Below are 23,583 nucleotides of genomic sequence, written 5' to 3' on the forward strand. Positions count from 1 at the left end.
CTTCGGATGGGCGACACCGCCGCTCCCCGTTTCTCACACTTATTAGCGACAGTGTACAGGGCCTTGGTTCTACAACAGAGATCTGCTGCTGGATTCTGACTGGCTTTCATATGGTACGTCGGGAGAGCACTTAATATGCATGGAGTCCCGTTTCGGAGGGCAAGCGAGAGCGAAGGAGACTGAGAGATGGCAGGAGGGGCGACAAGCGGAGACGCACGGATGAAAAGAGCACACATGCTCGTGCACACACACACACACACACACACATGCGCGGGAGGGCACGCGCACACACACGGCCCCAAACAATCAGTATGGAGGCAGATATTGGCATGAGTGGGGCCATGGAGTGGGACTCTGAGCACTGATTTAAGGCCTCGTCCACGGAGCTGCTGCAGTGGTTATGTAACTATTAGAGCCTTCTGGTGACAGTGTGGTGGAGAGGGGGAGGGGGAGAGGGGAGGGAGGGGGAAGAGGGAGAAGGGAGAGGGATAGTGAGAGGGAAAGAGAGAGAACAATGTGAGTAGGAGACTAGATTAGAGGAAGGGGGGGCAGGCATACTGTGATTGGCAGCGGCCGTGAAGGAATGAACTACACACACGCATACACACACAAGCGTGCGCAAGAACGCACACACACACACACTTGCACACATTCACACACACACACACACACACACACACACACACACACACACACACACACACACACACACACACACACACACACACACACACACACACACACACACACACACACACACACACACACACACACTCACAGCCAGCTGAAAAGCTCTCGACAAGCCATTGGGAAATAAAAGCCTTCTGGCTCCTGTCCAGGTTTTCCCCAACACCAACAACATGGATAGAGCTTGGATAGAGAGGGGGACACGAGAGAGAGAAGAGAGAGAGAGAGAGAGAGAGAGAGAGAGAGAGAGAGAGAGAGGGAGAGGGAGAGGGAGAGGGAGAGGGAGAGGGAGAGATTGAGCTTGCATGAATGGTGTGAACGAAGCAGTAGTAAATGTGGGAGCGTAGCACTTCAGACGCACCAGCCCTCTGATTTCTTATTGTTTAGCTACATGACGCTGTGCTGAATACTGATGGAGTCTTTAAAGGCACGGTGCTACTGCACATGCCAAAGACCAGGAAGGACCTGGTGGCGGAGAACTTATGAGTCTCAATTAAACAAAACTCAAAGAGATATCTCATCAATTGTGTGGATAAAGGAACTACTGAGACTTCCTTTCTGCTGCATGTCTTGCCTGGATTAATTTTCTAGATGAAATGACTTTTGACATTCTGCTGCAGGTGAAGGTTGTCTGTAGAGAGTCTATTGTTCTGGGGTTTACCTTAAAGCCCTGTAGCAGCCAATAACAGTGAGGCATTGCAAAAATGCGCAAGTAAACTCAAAACAATTCCTGCATTAAGTCTTTAATATTTAATCTTTCTTGTACATATAGATAGAGTTCAAGTCCACGTTGTTGTCGTCATGAAGTGCATTCTGTCATGAAGTGCATTCTGTCATGAAGAATAGTCAGTAGCACAGTAATCATGTGTGGTAAACAACATGTACATATGAAACAGATTGACAGAACCCCCAGATGAGATCGAACTCCCCACACAGCAGAGCCTCTGCTTTAGAGATACTGCTGCATTGTTGCACTGTCACCAAAAGTGTTTCCATGACTCAGCATGGGACGTGTGGGAGGGAGGGGTGACGACCAAACACTGAGCAGGGAGCAGGGCTGGGCGGAGGAATTGTATCAAAACAAAGTGGATCTTGGGTAATGACCCCCGTGGAAGGACGTTTCGATAGAAAGTGATGAAGAGAGTAATCTTAAAACAACCTTCCCCCGCCTTCCTTGAGTAAGTAAATCAGCCCAGATGTACGGACACCATCGAGGTGTTTGGAGACCCGTGTCTTTATTTAGGGCAGCCATATTTGTGTTCTGTATCTGAGCGTCCCCGGGAGGGGGAGATGAGCTGGGCCGTGTGCGTGTGCGTGTGCGTGTGTAACCAGCTGCATGCCCTAACCACCACCGGCCCTAACCATTACCTGCTGTTACCCTGGTCCTCACACACGCTCCTCAAACAAGGAAATCAGGGACAGGGCCATGGATGTACGATTTTGTTATTAATAATAATAAGGTCATCACTTTGAAGTGATTGATTTACAAAGTGATCTTATCTTATACGTAAGTTCTTCTTAGATTGATTATCACATTCATATTAATCATAAATATCATATGCATATTTGCTATGGAGTAGGTTATAATTATGCATTTTAGAGGCATCCTATCGTTCTCTGTGGAAGCACTTTCCAATAAAAACTCAATTTTTTTTTTTTTATCAGTCCTAGACCGTAGGTAAGCTTTCCAATTCAGTGTTTTGTAAAGTGACACGCAAACATATAAGTGCATAACAAAAAACACCTGACAACTTGCTTGTGTCATTGGTTTTGCATGATATTCAGCCATCCAAACATATTGTTTCCATGGAGTGGAGTCTTTAGTATTTTCTAATGTCATTACCAATGAACACGAACCTCATTTAAAATGTGTTGCTAACTGAGAGTCATGAGGTGAATCCATGAATACCTCATAAACAGCTGTGTTCACATGTTTATCAAATTATTTAATCATATATTTAATCAGTAAAAATGTCTATCAACACAAAACTACCAACATATGATCAGGAAATTGCATTAGTCAGCCTTTTACTAGAATGTACAAATCAAAAACGAGTGGAACATACTTTTTTGTGAGAAATTATCAAATTCACGATAGAGAAATGTAGTCAACACTTCAAAAGTTCATCGAATATCTATAAAATAGGCAGATGGGTAGACTGGTTAGCCCCACCCATTCAGCCGGCGATTTGAATTCTCCCTGCAGAAGGGTCTGGTGAAGAGCATTACATTTCTTTCTGCTTCCGATATGTTTTTACGGGAGCCAATCACCAAGCTGGCTTCTCCCTACCCCTGGTGCGCTATTGGCTGGTTTAACCCAATGACGACAGGGAAGCGACGGGCAGCAGCCAATTGCGTACAGAGTCAGTTGAACTAGGCCCGATGATCATGGCTCTTGAGCTGAAGAAAATTACAGCAGCTTCCCCAGACCAATGTGCATCAATTTTTGAGCTTGGTCTGGCAATAGCAAGGCTAGCAGATGGGACTATCAGAGTCACTCCTTCTAGAGCTGACACTATTCCAATAAATATTACCACTGAACTACTACTACTGCTATTACTACCAGTAATGCGATTAGTATTCTGCAATTGATTAGCTCAGAGTGGCTAATCGCTGCGTTAACTAACAATGGAACAACCACAGAACATTCTGTTGTAGAATGACGTCAGCTTTTGGTAAATGATTGAAATAATCTGCTTGAATCCTTAAGGAAGGACGGCAGACAGCAGCGATTGCTAGCTCACCTTCTCCACCAATCAGGAGGTCAGGTTTCCATAAACCTTGCAGAGCGCGTTGGTCCCCTGGGGGAGATCACCTGTGTGTGAAAGGAGAGACTCATTGTAGAGATAAACACTAACAAACTTATTCTTGTCCATTTACAGTTTTGTACCATTTACAGTTCCAACCACATTCCGGCAAACATTCATGAGTTGAGGGAGAAAAAAAGTGCATTAATAAACAAATTATTCAGAGCTTATTAAAGAAACATCAAACTTTAATTACGGCCCACTTATTGTCGGCCTTGGTTACGAGCGTGAATGTACAACATAATGACCTTATCAATTATTTAAATTACTTAATGTTGGTTTTGATCTGGGCCACCATTTCATTTCAATCGGACCGATAACGTTCATCAAGCTTGCCGCTCAAGTTGTTGTGGATAATCTGATCCCAGCACAGAGAACCTGACACTGACCTCTTCCTTTATTTCCGCCACTAAATCACATTAATCATGCTGAGTCATGGTCACCCCAATGTCCTTGGGGATCCTTGTTCCTTGTAAGTGCTCTGATGGCTGAAGGACACTTTCCCTGTCAACACCTGTGAGTAATCTTCTAAGGTGTGTTCTGCAACCGAAGTCGTAACTGATGTCTTCATCTGCTGAAGATCCAGCCTTCGTCTGGGGATCCAGTGGCCAGATAAGTATTACCTTACAAACTAAGCGAGGGGATCCCAACAACCCCCCACCCCCCATTCCCTACAGACGTCGCCTCAAAGATATCAGGGTACCCCACCCCCTCGACCAACCCTGCCTTGCACAACACCAAACTAAGACCCACACAGACACACACACATGACACCAAACCAAGACCCACACCAACACACACACATGACACCAAACCAAGACCCACACCAACACACACACACACACACACACACACACACACACACACACACACACACACACACACACACACACACACACACACACACAACACACACACACACACACACACACACACACAAACACACACACATGCCTCTCATACCATGTCCAAGTGGAACACACCCTCTAGTGTCCGAAACAATGGCCAGAAGCCACCCATTCAAATGTTGCTCTGGCCAAATTAAAGACACTTGGCAGCAAACGATGTGAAGTGGACTGTGTGTGAAGCAAGCATGCAAGCTGTTGAACTAGCCGTCATGGATCTGGATTTGACTCTTCATAGTCAAGAGTTCAGTGCATCCAATGCACTATAACATTATATGTATCGTTTGAGTGTGTGTGTGAGTGTGTGAGTGTGTGTGTGTGTGAGTGTGTGTGTGTGTGTGTGTGTGGTGTGTGTTGTGTGTGTGTGTGTGGTGTGTGTGTGTGTGTGTGTGTGTGTGTGTCTGTGTGTGTGGGTGTGTGTGTGTGTGTGTGTGTGTGTGTGTGTGTGTGTGTGTGTGTGTGTGTGTGTGTGTGTGTGTTGTGTGTGTGTGTGTGTGTGCGTGTGTGTGTGTGGATGTGTGTGTATGTGGGGGGGGGGGGCTATGTGGGCTATGTGTCAATGCCTTTGGTGAAGGGGGATTTGGTTGGACGTGTTGTCCTTCAGACCCAACTGTTCGCACATCTCCTGTTGTTTCACAGGTTGTCAGACCTTGCTGTGTCTTCTCCTAGCAAAACATTTCCCTTTCTCCGCCCTCAGATACCACTGTGTATAAAGAGCAATTTACATTTTACATTGTACTCTTTTTTGCATGCTTGAATGTCTGTGTCTGTCCCGATAACACTGTTACCCTCTCTTGTGCTGCTGTAGAACCTATGTGGTTAGCTTTCTTTTGCCACAATATCGCTCACACAATCTCTCTATCTCTCTTTCTCTCTCTCTCTCTCTCTCTCTCTCTCTCTCTCTCTCTCTCTCTCTCTCTCTCTCTCTCTCTCTCTCTCTCTCTCTCTCGACCAATAACAATTTGTACAAAAACATCCGTAAGGAACTGTCACTATGACCAGTGCCGTGTTCCTGATGGGCAAAGTACCTCATTGATTTGAATTCCATTCAATGATTGGTGAAGGTATTGAGTTCCAATTGGAGTACAGTCAATGCATGCTGGGAATTCACTAAGATGATCCAATCTCTCCAAAAAGCAGCTGCTATTGTAGCTTGTTTTACATTTATTGTTTTCCTGTGGTACTCGGGAGCAAAGAGATTACAAGCATTGTTGGAATTATTTTACCCCTTTAGTAACAGTTTTTTTCTTTTTGCACATGTGAAACATGAAAATCATATCACATGATCCGTGATGCCCGAGATAGAGTGAAAAACGAATGCATTACTGTCACAAGATAGACAAAGGGCAGACGATGTAGGAGCCAATCATAATAGCAACCAATTTGATACTTTTGCAAATGTCACAGACACTTTTAATAATCCTGTCCCAGCTATTATGGATATTATCAAAAAGAATCCAAAATAATTGTGGTAATAATCCATCTATAATATCTCAATCCATTCAGTTTGGGGCCTAGCATTACTTTTATACAAACATTAACTCTCACCATTGATTTTGATACACTGCAGTATTTAATATTCATGATTTACAATTTGTATTTAATTCAGTTGCAACTGAAGGTAGGGTAGAGCTGTAGATAGGATAGAGCGGTAGGGTAGTACAGTAGGTAGGGTAGAGCAGTAGGGTAGAGTGGTAGGTAGGGTAGAGCCGTAGGGTAGAGCAGTGGGTAGAGCTGTAGGGTAGAGCAGTAGGTAGAGCAGTAGGTAGAGCAGTAGGTAGAGCAGTAGGTAGAGGGGTAGGGTAGAGTGGTAGGTAGAGCGGTAGGGTAGAGCAGTAGGTAGAGCTGTAGGGTAGAGCAGTAGGGTAGAGCAGTAGGTAGAGCAGTAGGGTAGAGGGGGTAGGGTTAGAGGCAGTAGTAGTAGAGCAGTAGGTAGAGTGGTAGGGTAGAGTGGTAGGTAGAGCAGTAGGTAGAGCTGTAGGGTAGAGCAGTAGGTAGAGCAGTAGGTAGATCAGTAGGTAGAGGGGTAGGGTAGAGCAGTAGGTAGAGCAGTAGGTAGAGGGGTAGGGTAGAGCAGTAGGTAGAGCAGTAGGTAGAGTGGTAGGGTAGAGTGGTAGGTAGAGCAGTAGGTAGAGCTGTAGGGTAGAGCAGTAGGTAGAGCAGTAGGTAGAGGGGTATGGTAGAGCAGTAGGTAGAGCTGTAGGGTAGAGCAGTAGGTAGAGGGGTAGGGTAGAGCAGTAGGTAGAGTGGTAGGGTAGAGCGGTAGGGTAGAGCAGTAGGGTAGAGCTGTAGGTAGGTTGGTAGAGCGGTAGGGTAGAACAGTAGGCAGGGTAGAGCAGTAGGGTAGAGTGGTAGGTAGGGTAGAGCCGTAGGGTAGAGCAGTAGGGTAGAGTGGTAGGGTAGAGCAGTAGGGTAGAGCAGTGGGGTAGAGTGGTAGGGTAGAGCAGTAGGGTAGAGCAGTAGGGTAGAGTGGTAGGGTAGAGCAGTAGGGTAGAGTGGTAGGGTAGAGCAGTAGGGTAGAGTGGTAGGGTAGAGCAGTAGGGTAGAGCGGTAGGTAGAGCTGTAGAGTAGAGCAGTAAGGTAGAGCGGTAGGTAGAGCTGTAGGGTAGAACAGTAGGTAGAGCAGTAGGGTAGAGCAGTAGGGTAGAGCGGTAGGTAGAGCTGTAGAGTAGAGCAGTAAGGTAGAGCGGTAGGTAGAGCTGTAGGGTAGAACAGTAGGTAGAGCAGTAGGGTAGAGCAGTAGGGTAGAGCAGTAGGTAGAGTAGGGAGGGTAGAGCAGTAGGGAGGGTAGGCCTAGGAATAGGAGGAAGGGAGGGAGGAGGTAGGTAGGTAATTTGCGAGTAGCTAGGTTGGTTTGTATGCAGAGAGATAAGGAGACTGATGCTACAGTCCTACTACCGTTGACAATGTTATTAACTAAGAGAGTATTTCACGTGATACTTGAAACCGATACTGTCTATCTTAACATTGGACCCTGATAATAAATAGTTAGCATGCTGACAGCCCTACTGTCTGCAATACAATTGGATTGCTCCATTGATGTCTTGCATTATCAGCAGCTTGTCTCGCTGTCTCAGGAGCCCCTTCGCTGACGAGAGGCCGAAGACAGCGATACTACATTCAGCACTACGGACAGTTCCTCAACAAGTGCAGCCATTCCACGCGGGAAGGAAAACGACATTAGCTTCCTCTCATCCAATCACGCTTCCATGAATGCCTCGCTCAGAAATGCAGCACTACAGGCTACGAATAGCTATCTTGAACCTCATATCCCCTTCGCCTACACATACATGGGTTTAATGAATTCCGTGGTCCACCAGGACACCATGGGAGGACAAGGCTAATGGGCCTACATTTAAAGAACGATTAAAAAGGCAACGCAGACTCCACTAAACCCCAGTCACAGAGCGGATGAGGCATCGCTGTTGATCGTGAGAGGGCTGCTTTGCCAGAGAAAAACAATGACGTCACGCTGGCGATGATTCCTCGCTATGCTATCACAACCAATTACATAACGATAGACTACAAGAGTATAGTCCTCATTAATATTGCTCTATATACCATAACTCACTTTCACATCCTTCACCCTGATCTTTTCAAACTAGATATTCCATGTCAAGGAGTCATCGATTATGTGTGCAGTATGCTTGGCTTATTTCCATTTCTTGTTTACCCTATTGGCACAAGAAGGGGACATAAAATGGCAATCCTTTCCCAACCTTGGCCAGTCTCCTGTTTTCCATAACACAACATCCATGCCATCTTCACGTTGCGTTTTTACATTTAAATCCTACACGTTTGTTTGGGTTATAGGTTAGGTTATTGAAGTAGTGACACAACTCCTATAGTGCTGGACGTTCGTGTTGCTTTAGACACTGGCCAACAATTCCACGGTAAAGGGACGTCTGCAATGCACAACCATTAATCCGTAGCTTTGACTGAACCTGAATGACCGAACACGAGAGATGCTTGATCCAGAAAAGATGAACAGGGTATAGTCGCTCGCAAAGGAAAATCGTAAATTGCTGTTCTGATGCAAGATGTTGTTTGACCGTCGATTAACTACTGATATGGGCTATGCAACAAAAACCAAACGCGATGTAAAAATGACGCATGCATAGATCAAAGTCAAGCAAGATGCATTGATTTGATAAAAATCGTCTTTAGAGTAGAGACATACAGTCATGGACAGTCATAAACACGATGGGGGTAAGGACGCAAGATTCCTTTACCCCTGCTTTGCCCTTTGCCAAAAACAGATGCATAGCATATCATCTGACTGCAGCAACATCCAAATGGCAACAACCCCGAGAGGCAGGCACAGCTTGGCCCAACTTACCGGGGCGAGATGGTCAGGTGCGCTCTCCCAATAGCCCAAATGCTGCAAAATATCACCAATTCTCAGCAGCAATGACAGAAGGTGACCCTGCGCGCTCGAGAAGACGCTGCATACACTAGATCACGATGAACGCAGCGAGGGGGAGCTCCAAAGCGTCAGTGTGTGCTGTGGGGGATGGCCCTCTTTTTTTTTTTTATGGACGACGTCGTAGGATAGTATGCCTATAATGGAAATCGCCAAGCATCTGAATGAAACCAATGCATTTAAAAACGAACACTGTTATTTACTTGAATAGATGCCATTTCAGACCCTTTAGTGTTAGTTAAACCCATAAAGAGAAGTTGACAATTTGGACGATAGGTCAAGCCAGTCATTTTGGTTTAATTGCGCGTCTCGAGATCCGATTTTTAAACCTCAACACATAACACATAATGGGGAACATTTCCTTTTCACATGCTGGATGAATTTGAAGTCGAATTTTGGGAAACAGGGAAAGACCTTGTTGATGAGACGCCGTCTTCCAGCCAATCAGGTGGCTTCGAATGTAGGGGGCGTCACCCCCTCCAAGCTGGCGCGTCGCTGGAGGCTCACCCAAGGTGAAGTAGAGAGGTTGTTTTGCCATCGCAGTGTCCACTCATTGGGCCTACTTCCGAAAACAGTTGTAGGCCTATATTAGATGTACAGAAGGATTAGGGCCACATTTGAAAAAAACCTTTCTCAGTTCTGAGTTTAAAGTCAGGAATCTGAGATTGGGGTCTGAATTCTGATTGTTATTTAGAGTTTTCTAGTGTAAATACTACACAATCATGTTACAGAGTAGGCTATTATGTTGTATAGGCCTCTATCACTTTTATTGTTACACTTTAAAACATTAGTGTTAGTGGGCGATTATGTTCCTATTAAAACACTATCCGTGTTCAATCACTCTTAACACACAAGCTTATCAAACTTTTAAAATCGTTTTGAAGGTGCTACAAACCCACATTTAATGGTTTAAACTCCCATTGAGTAAAAATGAAAGTGGACATATTTCATTGATGATGTTATTGACAACACATAATATGACATACTTTTTTGTGCAGGCTTGCATACAGCTCAGCATGTTTGTGACGGTATGTAGCCTAATGTAACCAACACTTGCTTAAGGTCATGAAGGGCCATCTTTAGATAATGGTCACGATCATTTAAGTAAGATATATATTTCATCAACATATATATACTTTAGACATATATGTTACTAGCCACAGCAATACTTCGTCTTTTTAAGTTTGTTTTCATATTTAGTTGATTTAGCATCCCTTATATAATTTGAACTCAAAGTTTTCCCTGCAACTTCATCACAATTGAACAAAGTAAATGATATGCCTAGATTTACTGTATAGGGCAGAGGCCAGAGCGAATATAATTTTGATTTCTCGTGTGTTCAATGCCATCTGTTGACACAAGTAAGACACTGCACACACTTAAGGCCTATGATTATTTGATTAAAAGGTTCAAATAATATAAATTGGTTTAGTGATTTCTTCAAATCAAAACAAATTGTGTATTATCAAAGAATTAATATGGATAATATAGGGTTGATAATGATGAATATTTTGGCAAAAAAATAGGTAGGACGACCGAACGCCTGGGATGAGATGCTCTAAATTAGCGTTATTGTCGAGAGAAAGAGGGCGGGACTTTTTGTTACATGGGTTTGGCGAAGAAAGCGAAGGCGAGAGAGGAGGGACTCTCGATAGAATAATATCCGCTTCCGTTACATTTGTCGGTTATTGCTTTGTCAGACATTATTCTTGTCAGGAAGGATAAAAACGGTCTCGCTCCCCCGTGGACGGTTCAATGGCCTACGCATATAACAGGAAGTTACGCGGAGTTGGACCGGGATTACGTTACACTTCAGCGACTTCTCTCATCCTACTTGTTCCTCTGTCTTGTTTAGTCATGTGACTTAATGACGTTTTCAAGCGTACTAGTTTACTGGAAGTCTACACGTCGTGCTGAACTGTGGTCAGTATTCAACTTGGATTTCACCATTCAAAATACACATAGCCACACAACCATGTTGAATGTCCTTTTAAACAATGACATATGTAAAAGAAAGGGACATGTCGTGTGTCTATTAGCGTTGAGCACTAGACCGGTGTGGAGCTAACAGCCATGCATGGAGACGTCCGTGACGTCTAGCTGCATGAGTGGGACTGCATCATCCACATCTCTTACAACAACAACATCAACAATCAGACCACATCAACAGTATCAATGTCAACCGGTGAATTAGCCTACAGGATCCCATAAATTCAGACCTACTTGTGCCTGAAAGTAGCTTTCGTCGTAGACGTCATGTGAACAATGCAGTTCCCATGTTGTTTTATGATCACTAGTCGTATCAAGGCTGTTCAAGAATGAAAAGTAGTATTTTTTAAGAGTCCAAACTATTAGTTTAATATATATACGGTGATGTCGTAAATTACGTTGCAATAATCTGTGTTCACCTTTCGCCACTGACTCCATATTCTGGTCAACAAATTGATCCGTGGGAATTAAGCGCCCAGTGATGTAACTGTTTCCCTGTCTCTGTCCCCGACAAACAGATTTCCCAACTTTATTAGGGAGGGCAAAGACACCATGTGGCAGTCACATGAACGACAAGAATGAAACAACCAGGGAGGAAGCCTGAGACCACTACTGCACAGTTACTGCCTCCGAAAGGAGGATTGCTGTTTCTGAAGCCCAATTGAATTGGCAAAGCCCAACCACTCAGCGCCATGTCACTGAGTACCCGGTTATATGCCACGAACATCACCACACCACCGCCCAATATCAATGGGGATGCGGCGGTGGGTTATGTGTTGGTGCCGTTCTTCCTGGTCACGGTCATTGGTATAGCAGTTGCTGTGGTAAGTCCCCTCTTGATATCTATCTGTGTCAACTGTCAACCCAGGCCACATTGATCAAAAGGGGTAGTCCTTTATCGCACACGTCATGTGCTTTTGCTTTGTTTGTTTCAGATCATGTATATTCGCCGGAAACAAAGGTACACCCATTCAGTTGTTATACAGCCACATATCTGCAGATCATGACGATGTATTGCTGGTGTTTTCAAATGCAGTTAAATTATGTGTTTGTTCTGCAGAATCGACCGGCTCCGTCACCAGCTGCTGCCAGTGTACACATACGACCCGTCAGAGGAACTAAACGAAGCAGAACAAGAGCTGTTGTGGAAGGAGGAGGATACAAAGGTAGTCATTTTTACTTATTCCACCCTTTACCTACACCCTTTGATATAGATTCAAGATTCAAGATGGTTTATGTCAAATAATGGTGCGATGGTATGGATCAAACTGGTTGTATTTCTTTTTTTGTCATCTTAAATGTAGTATCTCCTCTGATCTAAAGGTCACCTTACAGGGATTCTATATAGAGATTGTTGCTTCCTGATTGGGCAGGGTATCCAGTGGGATAGGCTTATACATTTAGTATTTTTTCTTTTGTAGAAAGAAAGATTTTAGAGATTTAATTTGAGGGTAATTTGCATGAAATGGTAGAGCCATCGGTCAGCTATTAGTGAGGGATATGCGCTTTGAGAATTCTGTTTTTATTGTTGACTGCGCTTACCAATTAAGAGTTTAGTGGTTTAGGGGTTTCGATTATTTGTCTGGAAAATTTTAGACCAATCGCTAACGCATCTCTGTCTTCCCTGATGGGTTCGTGAAATCCATTGAAGCTGTCAATCGCATGTGAGTGTAGAGCTTCTGAATGGCCAGGAGATTTTGGGAGAGAGGGGAAATTTTTTTGGCCTTTTAGTTTCAAAATGTTGCACTTTTCTGCTCTTTACAACTCTCAAATCGTATTTACAGAACTTTTACTAAGTAACGGTTAAAACTCAAATGTAGGAATATGACGAGTGCCGGATTGAGTCCAAAAATAATATACTGGACAGGGTGTTTGATGGTATCCAGGTCTCCACCAACGTCTGGAAACCAGGCTAGGTCCATGGAACATATCTTTTATTTCCGCCTTACCTGCACCTGCACTCAGCCATCCGTCTGCAGAATGGAAAGCTCTAAATAATGTATTATTGTTAATATTAATGTTAATTCTGAAACAATAATGCCCTCGCGGAACTTGATCAAGACATCGCCGGCCCGCTGCAGTAGTCTGCCCGTTCACGTGCACTTTTTTAGTGTGGATGGTTTTGGAGGGTGAGAACTCCAGTATGGATTAAACCTCATCAATATGGCTTAAGCAGTATGTTTTCAATCCAGTCCTACCAGGGCCGTCCCCCCACCATCCTACACTAGAAGGGACGAATATCACATCCCGCCCTATCCCCGGACCCCAACCCATAATACCCAAATGACACAGATCCACCAGCTGCACTATACTCCTGTCAGCTCGATATATTTTGCATGTTTCCTTGTTCACAGCAGAAATGCCAAATCACCCCTTCCCTGCTGGGAGTACAGTTTGATCTTACGAGCTTGTATTATACTGTCAGAAACACTAGATGGGGATATTTTACAGCCGATGAACAGTTCAAAATCAACTTGATGTTACGTTTGTCTTCTATTTGGTTCAACCCTTCTAAATTACATTAATTTGAATATGTCTTCATTGTATTTATTCAACTCTATAATTGAGTGTGATGTGCATTCATGTTCCAGGTCGTTCAAGGTTGGGCCCGATCCTACCAACAACGGCGACCTCTGCTGGCGAAAGATGTCCATGCATGACTGATAACATGCCTTGCCTATTAAATTATTATTTTTGTTGGCCAACAGAAATTAGTTACCACCTTAGTTTCTTTGGGGTCAGCATGCACTGATCAGAAAGCTAATACCAGGAGTAGTGACTATTTGCTATTGCCTTGGTTAATTTAATGTATGGATCCCGTTTGTTCTGAAATGGTGGTAAATCCTGTGCCTGATGGGAGCCGCATAGAAGAGTTATTTATTGGTCTTTATTTATTCGATTTTCATTAATGAAGGTTATGGCATCATTTTACATATTAAGATGTCTCTATTTTGTTATTGACAAATAATTTCATTGCAGCTGCCTTCTGACACAGAAATGTATGTTGCTGTGGGTCAAACCAGGCTCCTCCACAATCCGTTTCACCCCCAACAGTAAGACTCGACGGTCTTTTGCAACGTTCTTCTTTCCGTTTGTGTAAGCTTAGCTGCTATGGCGGCTTTAGAGGGAAGTTTTGTTTTATACTTCCACATTTTATTCTTGAATTTAAAATAATGTGAATGTTTAGAAACATGCCTAATAATGATGTTTTAAGGTCATAAAAAGTTGAAATGGCTGAACTTCCTCCTTCCTTTATGCTCAGCGTATGACTCTCTTCTGTGGCATCTCAAAGTTGATCTGGAAGTGGTCTATGTGCCCACTCCCTTCCCCTCAACATCAAGGAGTGACTAGAACCTTAAAAATGTCCTCTCTCTGGAAGGCATGGCACCAGGATACATTTATTTTCAACTGAGGAATGTGTTTAGATAAATACCATAGCCACAAGTGTGCACTCAGGAAACCTCTGACACATGCTATTGATGGACTTCCGATTACTTAAAAAGAAATTATTACATAATGGATGGTCTCTGCGATGTTGTTGGCCCATCTATCAGAGTATTCATATATGTGTGCAAGCATGTCTGGTCCACCTTATTGGTTTCCGAGTCGAGACAGTATTTGTATCAGGAACATCAATGTTTTAAAATGTAATAAAAAGAAAGCCCCATTCTTAGGCAGTGAAATGTGATGTGTCATCAAATTGAATAATATTTTTTGCACTAAAGTTTCCTGTATGTTTTAAATTGCATTATTTAAAATTAAGTTGAGAACAGAACATATAACATGTGCCATCAACATCATTTAATTTCTATTCATTGTCAAATGTTTTTTTACTTTGAAACCCATTGTTGTAAATAAAACGAGTATGCCCTTCAGACTAAATGAATTTTAGAGTTTGTTCAGAATCAAATGCTGGTTGCTCTTCGGCTGAACTCCTGTTTGAGGACTGGGTCCAAGGATGAGGAAGCTTGCCATAGTGATAATGTATTCCCAGCAGCAACAGTCACATCCATAAGACGCTCCTATCACACACTTTTAACTGTCTCTACAGGGACATTGGACTCATTCACTTAAACACAACGGTGTTAGGAACCTCTGATATGCATTGCACCCACCAGGTCATAACCTCAGATCAAATTTCTGCAAAACTCAGTTTTGTGCAGCCAATCAAGTAATGTTGATACAAACGGTCAACAGAATGTCAACAGAACACGGGAAGCCCTTTCAGACCAACTGATAAAGGGCAGATCGATATTAAATGGGGGTCTGTATCAACCTTTAGGGAAAAGTTTGCCATCTGTAGATTTGATGAGATATTATTTGAATAGGGTACCCCAAACAATTGATCAGACAGACAATGCAAAAATAATAATGTTCAGCAATGCACAGCACAAAAAAAAAATGTTTGCCATGTTTACTCTTCCTCAAACAGCCAAAACTCATATTTACCAATGACCCATGAAGCCAGGAGATTTATGAATACATGCATGGTCAAATTAAAATACATTTCAAAAACAGGTCACCATAATTTAAAAAGCTTATTAAACCTAGGCATACATCAATTGCCTTCTTAATAATAGTTTAACCATGCACCAAAGCTCTAGATTCTAGAGGTTTCAAGGAATTATCTTCTAATCTAGATCCTAGAAGATCATTTATGGAATTTCACCAAATGAGGCTTTGATCAAGGTAACCAAACCAGTGTACAAATACAATTATTTAGGATTGTATTTGTAGGCAACTACAAATACAAAGGCAACTTTATTTATAGAGCACTTTTCATGCACAAGGCAGACTCAATGTGCTTCACATAGAATCATCGTCATACAATAAAGTAAGTAAAAATACAAATAAACAAAAGCAAGTTAAAAAAATGAATATCATTATTGTTAATACAAGGTTAATATTGATTATGCTATCCTAATCATATTTAGTTTAAAGATCTTATTAGAACCATCATTTTTGTATTTGAATTACAGATGTTAAAGGCCGTGTTGCAGGGTTTATTTTCCAACAAATGTGTGCAATTTGCTTGTTGGTATTTAAGATTTAAACTGTTATTTATTGTATTTAATATTTTTAGGTATCATAAAACGGAATATTATATGAAAGAGTAGGTACTATTTTAGCGGTTCGCTCTGATTCTCATTTCCCCCAGAATGCATTGCATGACGTCACGTTGGGAAGACACGGACCAAAGCCGCATTGAGACCCTTGAGAGTAGAGACTAGTAAGAGAGTGTTCAGCAGATTATACAGATACATAGATAAATACATAGATATTATATATAGTTAGTAGCCTATATGCTACACGTGAACCTCCTAAGATGGCGCAATTTGATTGGTTCGCTATCTCGGGATATTGGGCAATATCCCATGATTGACATCTCAAACTCGATATTGTTTTCATTCATTTCATAATTGTTCACTAATAGCCAAAATAGATAAATAGCCTAGTCAAGTCTTTATTAATACCAAACTACACGTCGGGAATTCATTTAGGTGATTCAGCTCACACTGTATAGCCTACAAGACCACACAGAACAAGGGAGACAACAAGTGTGACTGGACATACACAAAATACATCACATTAAAACTAGACCCATGCGTTGATAGATAGATAACTTAATATTTTAAAAATCGATCAAATAAACAAGATGGCTACGTAGTATAATTAAGTGAAAGGATATGCCAACAAGTCAGAATCAATCCCAGATAGCATGTATTAGACAGACAATCGCCAAATTGCACACTGTACCCAGGGTATTCCGGGCACTTTTATTCGTATGATTTGGGAATGACCAGAGGTCTTCAAATTTTGGAAATGTGTCTTTTTGTCTTTCTTTTCATTGGTTCTCCTTTTGAACGATGATTCTCTTTTAAGGTTTTATTTTCAACAAAGGTGGGTATGGCTGGCCGGTCCACTCTAGCAATCTCTTCAGAGGCAACAATGGCTGCTTGCTTTTTTGGACATTCTCAATATGGAACAATCAGCTGGAAGAACACATGGTGTGAAACCAAAGAACTTGGATATTTTAGCTGATGCCGCAGAAATTGTTCAATTATATTACTTTAACGTATTATTTGTCTGCAAGTCCTGTGGGTGGGAGGGGTTGTGTCGGGGGGTTTGTAGGTCTGTCTCATGTCTTTGTTGTTTTTGTTATAAACGAATAAAAATGTGATAAAAAAAAAAGATATAGCATGCATTACACTAAGAAATTTTTTTATGGTTAAATAAATCTCCAGTCCTCCTTGGAATAAAATCTGATGACTGATTGGATGTTAACAACACAATAGAGATGACCAGCAGCCGAGGCAAATACAAAACAAAGACCAACGATATCAAATTCTTATCTTTATTGACCATCTCTGGATACAAATTGTTATAGGGCACCATAGAAATATAGACTTGTACATTTATAGACAGTGTACATTTAAAAGAATGATCCCATCCCGTTGATCTTTAACAGTATATAAATGGATGATGGATGAAGTCAGTATGGAAAAAGGGGCATGGATATCGTCCAACAAGATGGGACTATTTGACTCTGATATGAAATGGCCATAGCCTGTATGGAAATGGAGACGGTGAGGCGGACACGTTTCGGCAGCAGTCTACACAACAATGAAGCGTGCCCACAGCCGTCGTCGAAAGAAAAGAACAAAAACACCAACATTTGTCCATGAAAATCTGAACCAACTTTTTCAGTGCACCAGAAGATTTATTTTAAACGGATAAAACACACCTAGAGTCTACCACAGTCGGGTGACAGGCCTCCCTGACGTCACTTATTATTTTTTTCATTAAAAAAAAAAGAAAAGAAAAACCACCCTCTTTGCAGGTTCTGTCTACCAACAGGCTGACAGCGGTCGAACGCACACAATCACATACTAGGCCGCCGTCGCACAATAACTCATTACAGTCGGCTTTAAAGAAAGACAAAAAATACACTCTCACACTCAACACACAAACACATATTTTGTAATAAAGACATCGTTCAGACTCTTGTCAGAAGTTGCAAATAACAAGAATAACCAGTTGGATGCAAGTAAATGGTAAAAGACAGACATTGTGTGAGGTATGAAATTCCAGGCTTCGTAAGGCCTTGCAGTTTTCCGGGTTTTTGTAACTGAGGTTGTAGCAGCTTAAGTTTTGTGGAAAAAAACCCAGTTAAAATGTACGGTGACCAAGAGTTCCCTGACACAAGTACACAAACAAACGAACATTGTTTTTTTTCCTGTAGCAGACTGCCTAAAACACATCCTCATAGACCAAGTAAAAGTAATTCCCTTTGCCTCACCGAGCTATGACAACCACTCAACTAGAAAGGAACTAATGTGTGAGCGCCAAGAGGAATGAAACTCAAGGTTGGACAGTAGTTCTGCTATGCTCTTGTGTTTACAATCAAGCTCCTTGTTAGCACGACTAGCGTTTGCCCTTGCATTGGACTGCGTGGGCATGTCAGCGTAAACCCAAAGACTGATGCAGATGGTGACGGTCAGAAAGCTCCCTGAACAAAGATTCTACGACTTGAAAAATATTAACCCCGCGGCTCTGACCTGTAAGTTGTTGAGAGCGAGAGAATGAAACTATGAAAATGGTATCCTGATTTCCCAACGATAAACTTGACATCTTTCCGGTCGACGGAGGACAACGTGAGGGACTTTCACACACAGAGCTGTAACTACAGTGCAGAGGAACTACAAAATAAACCAATGTATTCCTGCAAGGAAGGCTATGGGGGGGGCGGAGGGACCGACCGACCAAAGAAAGGGATCTTCCAAAGAAATTATGAGGTTGGACAGTTACACAGATTACTTGTGGATTATAGCATCTACAACGAAGAAGGTACTTTACCCAGTCTCATTCTAAAAAAACTGACGCGCGACTCCTCCATTCATAATAGGATGCAGGGGACTGGTTGACCATTTAACACACGACAAAAGCAACAAAAAACAGCAAGTATAGGTAAAATTCACCTTTGTCCAGTACAAAAACAGAAAGTAAGCCTACATGCCCTTCCATCTCAGATGTGGGTACAAGTGTCAATATTACAACATTAAGCAGAGAACATGTCCTACTAACCTACCTTGGAGGGGTGGGGGTTTGGGGGAGGGGGTTTGGAAACAGAAGAAAGGTCCAGACTCCCGGGAGCTTTACTTTTGTCCAGTATAAAAGACTTGCGGCAACATGACATACAAGAGTTAAAAGGACCGTTACCTCTTTGATATAGGTTTACATATCGAGAAAAGTCCATTGTTGATCCAGTGCTGATGCATTAAGAGATTTCTGATGAACCGTGTTACCCTTCCCGTTGGCTGGAAGGCCCTTGTCGCAAACATGGTGGTCGTGGTGGTGGCACTGGTGTTGGAGATGCTATCCCAGCGCTGGTGTAACAGCAAGTCAGCACGTCGAGTGAGGTAGCATGGGACGAGTTACTGATCTTCCTCCTCCTCCTCCTCTTCCTCAGATGATTCTTGGGAAGGTTTGTCTTCTTTCTCCTGTTGTGGGAAAGAAAAAAAGAAAAAAAGAAAAATTATTGTGTGATTATGTGATTATTGCAAAAAGACGATATCAAAGAAGCCGAATGTGAAAGTTGCCAGTGGACTGAGCAATAGAAAACATAAACGGCTTTATGACGGGCTAGCTGATGAGTCACCCTCTAAAATACTTGAACTTTTCACTTGAAGGAATTCCGAGTGTCACCATAGAGCAGAAGTGTGTTATTGATTGTGTGATGATGCACACTCACAGGAATGGTGAGACATCTGTAATGTGTGGTGAATCATAGCACGGGTGAGTCACAATTTAACCCCACATCCTCCTTAAACAGTACCCTCCGCCCCCCACCCCTGAAATGTTCATTCATAAAAACTGAGAGGCCCGTTAACAAAAAAAATAAAAATAACCGGGGAAGTCTGGGTCACTCTCTGACTAATACAACCCAGGAGGACGGATGGGCGGACACACACACACACACACACACACACACACACACACACACACACACACACACACACACACACACACACACACACACACACACACACACACACACACACACACACACACACACACACACACACCTCTTTGTAGGAGTGCGTTACCCTTACACTTAGGGAATTTCAATATGCACATATTCATTTCTGATATATTGAAGTCAAGTTGAATGCTGTCAATATATCCAAATGAGGAAAATGTGATTTTTATCACTTAAATATTGCCCTTCTATCTCACCACCTCGTCCATCGAAAGTGTTGGACGGAGATCAAGTTACGACATGCCAATATTTTTTTGAAAGAAAAATAAAAGGTGTGCCATCCTACCTCCTTCTTGGGCCGTCCTCTACGTTTGGCACCTGCAGTTGCGGTTGCGGTTGCAGCTGCTGCTGGAGCCTTCTGCGCAAACAAAATAAATACCAAGTTAGACATCTTGGGGGCGGGAGGGGGGGGGGGGGGGGGGGGAGAAGCCAAATCTTCAAACCTGATACCAGACGATGCACGTCCACTGAAAAGTTTCCTTTTCTGGTTCTGGCTACAAAAAGCTACTTTTTTTTGTGAACCTTCAATAAAAAAGGTAAATAATCTTAACGCTAATCCTTCCACTGCCTGCAGGTGGCGGTAGCGCCGCTGCTATGAGACAGATGGAAAAAGGGCAGCGAGTTCATTGGCCATTATCTGGAAGGCCGACAGGAACTGCACACAGGGCACTCCAGTTCGCTGGCCACCTGGTCTTAGGCTCAGAGACAGCTGGTGCAACTGAGCGAGACACAAACCACCCTCGATTAGAAGCTCATGTGTGCAGAGTAAAAAATTAAAATAAAGTTTAATAATGTAACATAAAATAATAATAAAAACAAATCATAATTAAAACAAATATTAAACCCAATATAGACATGATATACACAAGCAGCCAGAGGGATGATTACGACAGTAAAAACTATTCCTAATGCGCTGCTGGTATTGGGCTGTCCACATCTCGTCCCTATATCAGCGTGGATCTCAGCCCCCGGTCCCCAGCTCCCTATCCCTGAGCATATCAGACATGGTGGGAGCATGTGGGGGGGGGGGGGGGGACTGGCGTGCGGGAGGAGATGGGGTATGGGGGAGAAATCAGCTTGTTGCTACGGCAACGGCCAGCCGAGAAGAACAAGGGTTGTAAGCCGTGTGTGTGTGTGTGTGTGTGTGTGTGTGTGTGTGTGTGTGTGTGTGTGTGTGTGTGTGTGTGTGTGTGTGTGTGTGTGTGTTGTGTGTGTGTGTGTGTGTGTGTGTGTGTGTGTGTGTGTGTGTGGGGGGTATGACAGGGTTGTTGGTGAGCCCAACGTCAGCTCAGAGGACGGACGGGTCTTGTGGCCTCATGCACCTGCAGCTACACGCCGACGCTACACCCCTACAGGAAGCCGTGCAGCGAGCCGCCGCAGGGGGCGGGAGCATCTTTATCGTAGATAGAGAACAATAATAATAATAAAGAGAAGGGGGGGGCTGCTCCACCAAGGTCTGTGTGAGCGCAGCCGCAGCCTTCGCGTTGTTTTGACACTCTGAGGGGGAAGCGGCTCTGGAGTGCTGTTGGGTTCCACACTTCATCACAAAGGGCGACAGCACATCCTCGCGAGAGAGGGACAGGGGTTTTTTCTTAAGCGCTACCGTTACTGTACAGAGGAAACGTACATGCACCGCAAACGGGATGAGGGAGAGGCCAGGGAGGGCAGGTGGCGCTGGTCTGGCGGTTGGTGTGCTTAACATGAGGAAACGCGGGTGGGGCCCGAGGTCCCTCGCTGAGGGGCGCCCTCCACACACACACACACACGCGTGTGTTTACAGTTTGTGTTTCTTGTCATTACGCACGAGGACATTAAAGCCCACGATGTAGAAACACGCACGGCGGGTGTTGACTTACTTTGCCCTTGGTGGCCGTCTTGTTTTTGCTGCCCTTCGGCCGGCCCCGCGGTCTCTTTGGTGTTGGGGAGCCACTGGGTTCCTGAAGGAGGGACACACACACACACACACACACACACACACACACACACACACACACACACACACACACACACACACACACACACACACACACACACACACACACACACACACACAGTTGTATATTCCTGCGAGTGTTTGTCACCGTGCAACTGTTGACATAGCAACCATGCAATTCAATGCTTAAACTGACTACGCTGAGTGACAGCCACCTAAGCCAGTCATTAGGACTTATACTGCCCTACGTCCTCTTGTGAAATGAAAACTTGTAGGGTTAACACAGGTTCAATGGATTCAAATTACACATAAGTGTGGTGGACCCTCCAAATTGTTTCATCCTAAATAAACCCCAACTGAAGCAAATCCAAAGTGAAAGGACTAGGGTGGAAACGTCTACAACATACACAGCAACCCCCCAATTACACAGAGTTCATCTTTGAGAACAGATTTTCAGAAATGGAATACATTTAAATGCACTGCCTCTACTTACGTCAGAAGTTTTCACCTGCGGCTGTTTGCGGGGTCTTCCACGCCCCCTTTTCTCTGTTGCCTCCTTTTCTTTCGTCGAGACTGTCCCCTTGTCACTCATTGTAGCTGCTTTTTCGACCTAGAGAAATCGATTATTATTATCAAATTGATCAATTATATCAGACTAGGCCTGGCCACCATATAGAACAGCATGCACACCGCCGTGCTCAAAACATAATGCCGAGGAGGATTGCGCCGGTAAAACGTTTAACTCAATAATCCGTGCTTATTTCGAGGGACTATTTATACATGTCTCATCGGCACTCGATTACACAGCCCATGGGGCAAGACAAATGGGATTCGCACCAACAGCCCGGTACGGTATTGCAATGGAGGCTGCGCACACTTGCCAAACATTTAAACGTAAAAAAGCTTTCGAGGCCTTGTTTGTTATTGTGGTCAATGGTCGGGCCTACAGGAAGAAATACAACTACTTCTACACTGTATCTGCAGGCATAGCCCCTGTGCGATCCCCACCACGGATATACAATAGCTCCGCTATGCTCTCCGTGAACCAACCCTGCCTTTAGACATGCACTCTCTGCTCCCCGTGTCTGGCGATCAGTCGTCAGATAAACAGTACGGGTTCGGTTACTTCATTGCGGAAGATCGAGCGTAATATATACATATATAACGTTACATATATATAAACCCAGCATGTAAATACAAAGCGTGAGCTCCCACCAGTCTACCGTCTGATGCGTTTAATCCTGCCGGCCAAGAGGCTTCTGCAGCGTATACTCTTCCCCTGATGCATTTCGGCTCTTACCTTATCCTTCGATTTCAGGTTTTGTTCAATTAAAACGAAATATTCTCATGAATCTTGACTGGCTAAACCCGGTTAAAACCCCTCTGGTGTCTGTAGGATACGGCTTGATTCGTCAGACCGCGTATCTCCCGCCCCTTTTAAATCCCGGTTTATAGAGCCTTGAAAAAAAAATCTGTTGTGAATGAGAAAGGAAGTGAGCAGATTTTTTAAAGAAATTGTTTTAAATTACCGGCGAGGTGGACTGCTGCAAAAATAACCCACGGTGATCTATAAATAGTACGTGTGTCTTGTCCACAGAAGATAAGCAAAAGGCGCCAGTCTGGAGTTTTAGCGCAATTTAAAGAACCGCCCTCATGGGAGCGCAGCACCGGAGGGCGGGGATATGATAAACGGGCCACCAACGTGTGGTCCAGCCCCTTCCATCTTTTTGTGCATAATTTGTCAGAATGGTCTTTAGGCTATAATCCTTAACGTTTGATTTAGATGTAGGCCTACTTTT

The 23,583-nt window shown here is 43.5% G+C and overlaps 3 protein-coding genes across 6 annotated transcripts in view; 1 reads left to right on the forward strand and 2 right to left on the reverse strand.

Moving 5' to 3' along the window:
• LOC130385460 (protein kinase C and casein kinase substrate in neurons protein 1-like) overlaps positions 1–11,624 on the reverse strand; it is a 33,788-nt gene extending 22,164 nt beyond the window's left edge. The window contains exons 1-3 of one of the 2 annotated variants that reach the window (XM_056593970.1): positions 11,046–11,624; positions 8,739–9,381; positions 3,432–3,502 (exon numbers count right to left, since the gene is read on the reverse strand). The gene's annotated coding sequence lies outside the window, so the exon portion shown is untranslated. Of the gene's footprint in view, positions 1–3,431; positions 3,503–3,883; positions 3,913–8,738; positions 9,382–11,045 lie in introns of those variants that run through there. The other variant, XM_056593984.1, reaches the window with a different exon arrangement.
• On the forward strand, positions 10,414–15,142 carry smim29 (small integral membrane protein 29). Of its 3 annotated transcripts, none has more exons than XM_056594004.1 (6): positions 10,466–10,745; positions 11,330–11,635; positions 11,747–11,772; positions 11,872–11,977; positions 13,791–13,864; positions 14,074–15,142. In XM_056594004.1, exons 2-6 carry the CDS (start codon positions 11,504–11,506, stop codon positions 14,078–14,080), a joined length of 345 nt encoding a protein of 114 aa, XP_056449979.1. In that variant the 5' UTR covers positions 10,466–10,745; positions 11,330–11,503; the 3' UTR covers positions 14,081–15,142. The 3 variants fall into 3 exon arrangements, 2 of the variants coding, with proteins under 2 accessions (XP_056449988.1, XP_056449979.1); XR_008896030.1 differs by having other exon boundaries at positions 10,487–10,745; positions 13,403–13,864; positions 14,074–15,122; XM_056594013.1 differs by having other exon boundaries at positions 10,414–10,745; positions 13,403–15,117.
• Positions 15,143–17,131: 1,989 nt separating this feature from the next.
• Positions 17,132–23,282, reverse strand: hmga1a (high mobility group AT-hook 1a). Its single transcript, XM_056594028.1, has 5 exons — positions 23,085–23,282; positions 22,278–22,394; positions 21,708–21,788; positions 20,138–20,209; positions 17,132–19,312 (listed from the first exon to the last, which is right to left on the reverse strand). Exons 2-5 carry the CDS (start codon positions 22,374–22,376, stop codon positions 19,247–19,249), a joined length of 318 nt encoding a protein of 105 aa, XP_056450003.1. The 5' UTR covers positions 22,377–22,394; positions 23,085–23,282; the 3' UTR covers positions 17,132–19,246.
• Positions 23,283–23,583: the final 301 nt, after the last annotated feature.

Source organism: Gadus chalcogrammus, chromosome 1 (genome assembly GCF_026213295.1).
Source record: "Gadus chalcogrammus isolate NIFS_2021 chromosome 1, NIFS_Gcha_1.0, whole genome shotgun sequence".
NCBI lineage: Eukaryota > Metazoa > Chordata > Actinopteri > Gadiformes > Gadidae > Gadus > Gadus chalcogrammus.

Excerpts from the sequence above, each read along its gene's own strand:
- smim29 (XM_056594004.1), top strand. The coding sequence starts at position 11,504 with ATGTCACTGAGTACCCGGTTATATGCCACGAACATCACCACACCACCG. Across the intron at positions 11,636-11,746 it reads TTGGTATAGCAGTTGCTGTG|ATCATGTATATTCGCCGGAA; the intron begins GTAAGTCCCCTC and ends TGTTTGTTTCAG. Across the intron at positions 11,773-11,871 it reads TATATTCGCCGGAAACAAAG|AATCGACCGGCTCCGTCACC; the intron begins GTACACCCATTC and ends TTTGTTCTGCAG.
- hmga1a (XM_056594028.1), bottom strand. The coding sequence starts at position 22,376 with ATGAGTGACAAGGGGACAGTCTCGACGAAAGAAAAGGAGGCAACAGAG. Across the intron at positions 21,789-22,277 it reads CGCAGGTGAAAACTTCTGAC|GAACCCAGTGGCTCCCCAAC; the intron begins GTAAGTAGAGGC and ends TCCCTCCTTCAG. Across the intron at positions 19,313-20,137 it reads GAGGACGGCCCAAGAAGGAG|GAGAAAGAAGACAAACCTTC; the intron begins GTAGGATGGCAC and ends TTCCCACAACAG.